Genomic DNA, 11105 nt, shown 5'->3' with positions numbered 1-11105 from the left:
TGAGACTGTACACACAATCATCTATTCAAGATTGCAAATAAAATTTTTTGTATTTTTAAAGTCTGTTGCTTTTGTTGGCACTGATAAGGTAAGAGAGAGAGAGAGAGAGGGGGCCTCTTTTCCCAACTAACAATAATAAGTCATTTATGAGTGGTGTTTGGGTTAAAAATTTTATTTACAAGTTGGTATGCATGATACAATCTCTTTATTATTGACTTGACCTAATGTGATTAGTAAGAGAAGTTTAATAATCAAATCTCTTACAAATTAAATATTTTTACATAACTGTTGTGGATAATGTATTCCTATATGAGTTTATAAGAATAATTCTATTTGAAAGCTTTCATATCACACATTATCCACGCAACATAATATGATTTGAAAGATAAATTTTTTAAATTTAAATCTTACAAATTAAATTAGGACTCTTTTATAACTATTTTGCTACTCACTTCAAATCAACTAATGTAATTGTGTCATTTCATTAAAAAATATTTTCAATTTTAGATAATTACCCTTTATTTTAAATAGAATTGTAAAATAGTTGTAGACTAGTTGTAGGTCTATCATTTCCCAGCAAAAATGAGAAGCAGATATTGTTGTAGGCATCTTTCCACATAACCATCCATGCAAGACCAGAGATTCGAAACAATTTTTGACAGGGAAAATGATTTACACAACATTTTTCACAATATTTTACACAACTATATTTTAAATTATAAGTATTTTTATAAAACTAACATCATTTTATAAAAATGTCCAATGTTAAAATATGTTATAAAAATATATTATGTGTATATCATTACTCTTTAGATAAACCTCCTTCAAAGCTTGACTTTCGCACCAAGCATCGTACCAAAATTTGATTTTAGACATGTCTCCAAAGGCATATATGAATCTATGATAGGCTTGGGAAAATGGGCCCCATCCTTGATAAATATATTTTCATAGCCCAGCTCCATGCGGCCCATTAACTACAAAGGATCACCACCCATCCAACTACTCATCCACCTCATTGAAACATCATCGTATCGTCAAGTGAAAATAATTATAGGTATGGAAGGATCTGAAAATAAGTGGCTTTTAAGTACAAGAATGGGTCAGGAAGTTGAAAGCTTTAAAACGATCTAAAAGGTTAGAGCAAGAGGGGTTTTGGAGGAGTTTGTAATGTAGGATGGAAGAGCTTAAATCAGAATTAAAGAGGCTGTCCAACTTGGACGAGATCTCTTCAATTCTACCGTTTTTGTTCTTAGTTTTGATTAGAAGATCATCTAGATTATCTAGCTCGTGACCTCGTCTGGTTTCTGTTTAGGGTCATTTTAATAACGTAACTGTTCTTAAATGTTTTCATATATTTTCCTTCTAAATATCACTCAAATATAAAATATTTTCAATTTCAAATTTTTAATTTTTTCATTTAATCATTATGACTTTTTCAAACTTTAAAAAAAAAACATAAAAAATAATATTACTTTCTCAAATTAATTCAAAACAAAAATAATATTAACAAATTATTTTAACTTTATAATATTTTTATTCAACTTTTTTCTTCTTATTTTTTAAAACACAATAAAAAATATTTACTCAAATAATTTCATTACTCTTCACAAATTATTCACTACTATTTTATTAATATTTAAAAAATATTTCATTATTATTTACAAATTATACGAGATATTCTTAATATCCCAACCACCCTTAAGAGAGTCGAAGTAAGCTGGGAATCTGGCAATCTGCTTTCTCCTTTATCAATCATCTTAGTAGTGGACATCCTTAATAAAATCTTGAATGGAGCAACCAAGAAAAGTTTTCTTGCTTTCTCTTTTCTTTTTTCCTCAGAGACAACGAAGAAAATCTTGAGAAGAGTGGCTGATAGGTGGTCTTGGAAGCCTATATGAAATGGTGAGTTTTGGTATTCCATCCTTTCATGGAGGCATGTAGGGGTGTACAGGTTTTGGTCAGTACCGAAAAAATCGACCGGATCGAAATTTTCAATCCAAATCGGACTAGACTGAAAATTGTATTGGTCGATTTTAGTCTCACAAATTATGGATTGAATAAATTCAGTCTGGTCCTGAGGCCTATAAATTTTAGATTGGATTGGACTAAACTATATATATTTAAAATATTTTTAATAATTTAATATATTATTTTTATGTAGTAATTATATAAGTTAATGATGTAATTTCATTTAATTTATTATCATTGATCATATAAAATATTAAATAATATATACTGTCAATTAATAATAATCATAAATCATGTGATAATTTATGTCATTATATTTAAATAGTTAATACATCATACATTCATACATACTCTACTATTTACACTTAATTAAAAAAATTAAGTAATTTTTTTTAAATACCTAAATTGCAAGCAAGCATGAATAATCTATGTACAATGAAATTATTTGATATTCATTAACTATATATAAAATATATAACATTATTAATAATTACGCATACTAAAGAATAAAGTCTAAGTTAGTAAGTAATAACTATTAAGATCATAAATATAACTATAGTTAAATACTTTTTAATGAGATAGTTACATAATCTACATTAATAATTCACTTAAATTTAATTTTAATAATTTTAATAATTTTTTATTAATTTATTTGTAAAAAAAAAAGATGAAACAAAATAACAGAATAATTGAGCCGGACTGGACCGATAGCTACTGGTCCGGTCCGGTCCCTATGGGTGTTCGGTCCGGTTCAGAAAAATAATAGACCGAAAGTTTCAGTCCATCACCCCCTTGGAGATTGGACCGATTTAGAGAGGCATGTCTATCGAGTGTGTTCTTTTGTTTTCTCTTTATTTGGAGTTCATTTAGTGATCATCAAGAAGGTAGTTGATGTGTGTTTCGATCCAGTCATATTTACTTAGGTACTTCATTTTAAGTGATTATACATATAAGATGGTGGCCATATCGAGTCACTTCAAATATAATGTCATATCAACATATATAACTAAAATGAATAAAATCTAAAATGAATAATAAATCCGAATAGATTGCCTCTTTCTACATAATCCATATTCCCCAAATATACAGATAAACAAGACTATTTTGTTATATATTGAATAGGGTTTATCTAACAAACTCCAAGATAGTGTCACACTCTCAATTTCATCTTTTATTACTTTTTAAAGCCATTGATTAGGTAATTTCTCCTTTTGATAGCCTTAGATATGTCGTAGAGAGCAGGTGGATTGATAGGAATAAAGAACAAGATTATAAGGGATAAAAACAAATATAATGGAATGCATGGTCACTAACCTAACCTTTCATTTTCTCGTCTCTCATAGAATGGATTCACAAGAAAAGTCTATCATAGGTCTTTCAAAATGTCACATTATTTCTTTTGATGTCGGGAAATCTCTCCAATGCAGGGTCCTTCAGACCCACCTTTACAGAATAAATCTCGATCTCGTACACTGCACCCTCTAAAATTTTCTTACATGAAACTAGTTAAATCACGAGTTTTTCATTCAAAGACGTAGCCTCAAAAGATTGTTTACACTTATAAGATGTTGAACCTTAAACCATAAAAAAAGTAATACTCCAAGACCTTCACTACTTACGCCAACCTCTTGAAGGCATTATTTGAGGTATAATAGTCTCTTCATTTTTTATTTCTATCATTCATGTGTTAACTCGTTGTGGGAGAGTATTTTATTTTTATTAGCCCTATTTTTGAAGAGATTTGGATGACTTTTTCAGAAATATTAATCCCTACCTGGCAGATTTATGGCCACAAAAGGTGAGCATTTAAAAATAGCCAGGATAAGAGTTTTGTTAATGGGATTTAGGTGGTGAAATGACATTTGCTTAGACATATTTAAAAGAGCACTTTCCTTTCTCAAAGCAATAATAATGCGCAGCTTTGACCTTGATCAGGAAATATTAACATTGACAATTTCTAAAATACCCACGGATCGATGTGGATAGTTTTTTGATGGATTTTTTAAGCAGTTTGGCAAATCAAAAAATTTCAAAATTTTCTATAACTTTTTACAAATTTTAAAATAAAAATTATATTAAAATTAATTAATTTATCTATAACTTTCACAAATCCAGTACAACACATTTTAAAAAATATTTTTATTAAATTTTTTCTCTCCTCTTTTTTAAAATCTAATATCAAACAACTTCTCACAATTTTTAAATATTTCCAAACATTCTTATAATCCAAACATGCTTATTTTCTAGTAATGATCATTGTTTTTACCTTTTTGTGAATTGTATTCCTTTTTAAGGAAGAAGACATGCACGAGTCTAATTTTATTGATAACACGGTCGGTGAATTAATTAAGCATTATGATAGAACGATAAAAATGATAAATTACATATTAATTAAGTAGAAGTATACGACGTAAAACTTCTGTATAGAATTTCGATATGCAAAATGGATTCCATTCCACAATATTGATCACTCTGATCACTAACACTAGTCTAGTTTCTGTCGACATCCTTATTGATACCGTTTGAAGTGATCTTCCACTAACCAAAATAAAAAATAAAAAATAAAAAAAATGAATAGTCGGTAGACGTAGTGGCCTGCTCTATCGCCCTGCAGCTGGGTCCTCTACGCCAAGTGGGGGAAGCTAATGGCGCACGTACGTACAGGCAAGCACCAGGTTGTGAATTTACAGTTAGCATGCGGCACTAACGTTTAACGCTGTGTTTGAATATTGAATTGAATTGAGATAATAAAATATTATTAAAATATTATTTTTTAATATTATTATTTTAAAATTTAAAAAAATTATATTATTTATTATATTTTATGTTGAGATTTAAAAAAATTATAATGATGAGTTGAGATAAATTGAGATGATTTTAATTACCAAACGAAGCCATTTCAATACATGACTAGCTAGGATTTTGGATAGATCTTGAAGTAGATAAAACACAAAAAATAATTCAATTTTTTAAATTTTAAAATAAAAAATTATATTAAAAAATTATATTCTAATTCTCTTTTAATTTTATAAAAAAATTTTCTCTTATTTTCTAAAATATTATAAAAATCTTAATTCAAACTATTTCATTATTATTAACAAATTATCTGTGTAATCAAACGAGGCTTAATTAGTCATATTGGACATGTGATTACCTTTATATATATATATAAATGTACTTCTATATTCACAAATAGATTTTACAAAAATAAACTCAAAAATTGATATATCTCTATGTGATATATTATATCTATTTATAAAAAATTTACAATCTGACGTATTACATCAAATTATATTAATTTATGAATTTAATTTTATAAATTCTTTTATAGTTAAAATATATTTTTTTTAATATATACATACAAGACAATACTCTTGATGATTGGCACGAATTAATTAATATATATGGTCCCACGGTTGATTTTAACGTACGCCATGTTTCTCCTTAAATTATTTCTCCAGTCCCTTGTTTTTAACTGCTGCATTATAACTTGGCAATGCTGCAACTGTGTTTGAATCGCTGTGGTATGTGGAATATTCGCAGAGCATATATTCAACGCAGCCAGCTTGCACAGTTGCAAGAAAAGTTCTCAAAAGGGCCAGCAACTAAATTAGCGTGTGATTAATATAGATAGTACTGCATGGTTGAAGATTTCAAATTCGGAGCTTTTGTCCACGTTTGTTTTTATAATTCATTTCAATTTATTTTATTTTATCTAATTATTATAATTTTTTTAAATTTTTATATAAAATAAAATAAATAATTTAATTTTTTTAAATTTTTAAAAAAAATAATATTAAAAAATAATATTAATAATATTTTATTTAATTTTTAATTTTAATTTCAACTTACAAAAACAAATGAGACGTCAGCAATATAAATAAATATGGTGTACATTTTCTAAGACTACTTTGGAGTTGTGCACGCGAACGCGCAAGCCCACCAAAACCAATACATCTCACCACGTGAAAAACAAACTGGGAATAAAACTTTATGACAACATGAGTATTTTAGGGCGAGATCAATTGCAAATTAATAAAACTTTTTCCATTATTTTATTCTTCTCATGCCATAGATCATTCTCCTTTACAAGGTGATGTCCCTTTCAGTAGATAGATAGTGCTATGGACAGGGAAGTTCACTTCCACAAACCTAAATTAGAACGTCCTTGCCAGTTGCTGCGTTATAAACCCGCACTACTCTAAACATGGACAGACCATTCTTCACCCAAAAGATATGGAGAAGTTTGCATGTTTTTCTAGGAAATTAGGGCAGTTTTGTAGGGATTCATGCAACAAAGTTGCTTGTTTTCTCGACCTCCATTTCCACCCTCCATTGATCCAGCTCAGTTACTTCTTAATTGTCTCTCTGCTCGGTAGTTTGGCTTTAACAGTCTCAAAGCCAAGAACAACCTCGTTTAGACCCAAGTTTGTTGATGTGTTCTTCACGTCCGTCTCTGCTACAACAACTTCAAGCATGTCAACCGTGGAAATGGAGGTATTCTCCAACACCCAACTCATCATTATGACAATCTTAATGTTTGTTGGTGGGGAGGTTTTCATTTCCATGCTTGGACTTCAATTTGCGAGGTCTAAGTTTCCCAAAAACCATCAAAGTACTCATGTTGATCAGAACAGAGCCAGTAGTACAGCTATTAACGTCAACCCTATTTCTCAAATCCATAATAATTTAAACAAACAAAACGAACTCGATTTGAATGCCCTTCCTAGACCAGAATCCGAGAAACCTAATCAAAACGATGTTGAACAAGGAATCATGTGCTTGGACAGTCTTAGTCTCGAGTATAACTCTGTTATGGCTTTGGGTTATGTGGTGTTAGGTTATTTATTGGTGGTTATTCTAGTTGGTTCTAGTTCAGTTTTCTTGTACATAAGCCTCGATCCAACTGCAAGAACGGTTCTAAAAAACAAGGGCCTAGATTTTACGACGTTTTCTGTGTTCTCGGTGGTTTCTTCTTTCACAAACTGCGGTTTCATCCCAACAAACGAGAACGTCATGGTTTTCAAGAAGAATTCAGGTCTCCTGCTGCTTCTCATTTCACAAATTCTTATGGGAAACACTTTGTATCCGCCATGCCTGCTATTTGTAATCTGGGTTTTGAAGAAAACCAATAAAAGAGCAGAATTCAGTTTCATACTGAGAAATTACAGAGACATGGGATACAGTCATCTACTCTATCTTCCTCACGCAGCTCTTCTGTTTATGACTGTTTTTGGCTTCATATCGATAGCGATCGTACTATTTTGCTGTATGGAGTGGAACTCGGACGCCATGGATGACCTGAATTCCTATCAGAAACTCGTGGGCTCCTTGAATCAAGCTGTGAACGCGCGGCATGCGGGTGAAAGTGTCTTCGATCTCTCCAGCATCTCTCCAGCAATTCTGCTGCTATTCATCGTCATGATGTGAGTCATCCTGATTACATTCGTTCTGGAAGCCAATAGTACCCTAAATGTTTGGGGGAGTGAGATGAGAATTTTTTATTTTAGTTGAAAATTTAAAATATTATTTTTTAATATTATTATTGTTTTGAAATTTGAAAAAATTGAATTGAGATTTGAAAAAGTTGAATTATTTATAATATTTTATGTGAAAGTTTAAAAAAATTATAATGATAAAATAAAATTAGATGAAAATTTCATAGTTTTAAGTTCGTTCATATGCTAGGTCAATTTCCAGGATCTTTGAGCATTAATTCGTATTTGCCTCGAAAAACATTTTATAAAAGCAACAGTGGGAAAAAATAAAAAAAAGAAGGTGAAGTGTCAATTGATGTTGCCTTTTTAATTTTATAATTCTTCTCAATTTATTTTATTTTATTTAATTATTATATAAAATAAAATAAATAATTTTAACTTCTAAAATAAAAATAATATTAAAAAAATATATATTATAATAATAATTTATTTAATTTTTAATTTTAATCTCAATTCATTTCATCGATCTCATCTTATCTTGAAATCAAACAAGTTAATTTTGACAAAGTCAAACAGTTATATATATATATTGAAAAAGTATACTAAGGTATATTAACATTATTTTTCATTAGACGACGACAGTAAATTATTATATGCAAAATTATGAAATAAAATCAAACCCTAATTTGATGAAACATATTCAACTTAAAAGAAAAATATTTTAGCTATAAAGAGATTTTATAAGAATATATTAACAAACTAATATAACTTGATGTAGTATATCAGATTGTAAAATTACTTTTATTAAAAAATAAATTTAACGTATCATATAAAAATACGTTAGTTTATAAATTTATTTTTATAAAATTTTTGTATAAATATAAATCTATCATATGATATGAAAATACCTCAATTTATGAATTTATTTTTAAACTTGTAAGACTTTCTCCAACTTAAATGGATGAATTATTCATTTTACACTACAAGAAAATTGTTTATTTGTAGCCAGTTAATTCTAACGAAATGATTATTTACAGTTAAAATGAGTCTATTTTAATCATAAATGATCTTTTTACCGTAATTAAATGATCATAAAATCTATTTTTCTTATAGAGATAGCAGTAAAGTAAGTGTGCATTTGTGCGTTGGACCCACATGAATTGGTGGTAATCATGCCAGAATTGGGTCTCCAATAATTTCAGAGGAATAATTCTTTGCTCCATTATCTCTTTGTAATCATCCTGCCGGATCTGTCTTGTCCTATGCTTGCATGTGAAACAACACTTACACAAGAGATTAGTCGACATAAATAACTCCAAATATTACCATTATCCATAATATTTATTAAAAAAAAAAACAACTAGTTAAATATATTATGATCCAAACAAGCTAGACTTTAATATATAGGGGACATTTTATTTATTTATTTTTATTTTTTGTTCTTTTAGGTATCTCCCACCATATACTACGTTCCTTCCAACAAAGTATCAGGATCAGGTGTCTTCAGAAAATGGGAAAGGAAGCCCAAATCGAAGGAAGCAGCTGACTACTTTCATGGATTGTCTGATGCTCTCACAACTCTCCTATCTAGTTCTATTCATCATTCTCATATGTATAACTGAGAGACAACAAATGAAGGAAGATCCTCTTAACTTCAGTGTCCTGAACATCATCCTAGAAGTGATAAGGTTAGCTTTCATGACCTCTCTTTATTTTAGATTTCGTTATGATCTCCAATCATACCGGTTGGCATGTACTCATATTTTAAGTTATAGACATATAAAACCATTTAAAATGTGTCACATAAACAAGTGTGGTTGAAGATAACAAAATTTAAGATAAATAATGACATTGCTCGAAACACTTATTACATGATGTCTTACATGATCTAGATGAAAAATTATATTCTTAAACCAGTATTATATAGAGTACACATAATAAAATACTCTTACGGAATCATATATAATTTAATTTAAAAGATAAATTTTAAAATTTGAATCAACTTATAATTTAAATGACATGAATTATCATGTGCTCTAGAAATCGGCTTAATTGATGGTAGAATAACTCTATCTAGATAAGGCAAAAGTGAGGACTCAAAAAGTACATGTATTATATTAATATTATCATTATAAAAAAATTGCTTATTTGTGACTAGTTATTTTTTATGAAAATGACTATTTTTTGACAAAATAAATTTATTTTTATCGCAAATAATCGGTCATATATGCTCACTTTTTCTTGTAGTGCATGTATGACCCAGTTGAATATAATTGTTCGAATAATAAGAACTAACTAAGATTGTGTGATGATATGTACAGTGCATACGGTAACGTTGGGTACTCAACTGGCTATAGCTGCAAACGGCAAGTGAAACCAGATAGCTCCTGCGCAGACACATGGTACGGATTTGTCGGAAGATGGAGTACCAAGGGAAAAATCATTCTCATCATTGTTATGCTCTTTGGAAAGCTTAAAAAATTCACCATGAAAGGTGGTACTAAAGCCTGGAAACTTTCCTAATGAATTAGGTCTATACCCTTTATATATATATATATATATGTATGTATATATATGTACATCTTCATGCAGGAAGTACTTATTAATTAGTTGACTTTGACAATATAAAGCAGTTAAGCTTTCAGAGTATGCTTCTCTAGCTTGGAAAGAAAATCTTATTTTCTATATATAGCTATTTATATATGTTGCAGCAAACTTTCTTGTTTTGACCAATCCTGCCAGAGCCTAATTAATTAATTTAGTGGTTAATCTGTTTTTGTGCTATAAACAGTTTTAGATTGTTTAAGTCTTGTATATTTTTTTAAAAAAAATTAGAATCTACTATAAAAAAATCATTTTTTTTTATTTTTTTCATTTAATTCTTATATTTATCTACTTTTTTAAAATAAGTACGTAAAACTTACACACTTTAAAATTACAAATATGATTCCTCTTTTATCATCATGCCAACCCAAATCAGTTACAAATTAAAGTATATACTTCCTGACATTATTTCATGTTGAAGCTGGAATGGAGTCAAAGCTATATCCTGTATCCTGACATTATGATAAGAAGCTTTGTACGAAATTCAATTTCCTTTTCTTTTACTTGGAATCCAATACCCAATTTCTTTTAAGTGATATTTCCTTATGCTTCATTTGAATTATCAGCTCATCTTAATTTATTATTATAATTTTTTTTTAAATTTTAACATAAAATATAATAAATAATTCAACTTTTTCAAATCTCAAAATAATAATAATATTAAAAAATAATATTCTAACAATATTTTATCATTTCAACTCAACTCAATGTGCTCATTTAGTCAACTTGCGTTGGATATTAGATTTAGATCATCCAAAATATTTACATCTAGAGTAAAAAAAGATAAACACATAATACAAGTTCGATCAATGGCAAGTTTCGGTCGCATACCTTACTTTAAGTTCTACTCAAAGAAAGAAGTGGCGAATGCAACACATGGATTAATGAGTATTAATGCTATATGTAGTCATAATGATAGATATAGTCATATATAGAGTGTGCAACGCATTTTATTTAAAAAATAGTAGAGTCTACTATTAAAAAATAATAATTTTTTTTATGTAGATCTCATATTTATCTTATTTTTTTTAATAAAAGTGTGCAACGTTTGCATATTTTATGACTGTATCTAACATTTTTTTAAATTAAAACAAT

General features: G+C 28.7%; 1 protein-coding gene across 1 annotated transcript; it reads left to right on the top strand.

Moving 5' to 3' along the window:
• The first annotated feature begins 6077 nt into the window (after nt 1-6077).
• On the top strand, nt 6078-9980 carry LOC121243960 (sodium transporter HKT1). The gene is made up of 3 exons (XM_041142016.1): nt 6078-7394; nt 8855-9094; nt 9728-9980. Exons 1-3 carry the CDS (start codon nt 6205-6207, stop codon nt 9927-9929), a joined length of 1632 nt encoding a protein of 543 aa, XP_040997950.1. The 5' UTR covers nt 6078-6204; the 3' UTR covers nt 9930-9980.
• The last annotated feature ends 1125 nt before the right edge of the window (nt 9981-11105 follow it).

This window comes from Juglans microcarpa x Juglans regia, chromosome 8S, assembly GCF_004785595.1.
Source record: "Juglans microcarpa x Juglans regia isolate MS1-56 chromosome 8S, Jm3101_v1.0, whole genome shotgun sequence".
In the NCBI taxonomy this organism is placed as follows: domain Eukaryota; kingdom Viridiplantae; phylum Streptophyta; class Magnoliopsida; order Fagales; family Juglandaceae; genus Juglans; species Juglans microcarpa x Juglans regia.
The sequence above is the reverse complement of the archived record's forward strand: the minus strand, read 5'-3'. Positions and strand labels throughout refer to the sequence as shown.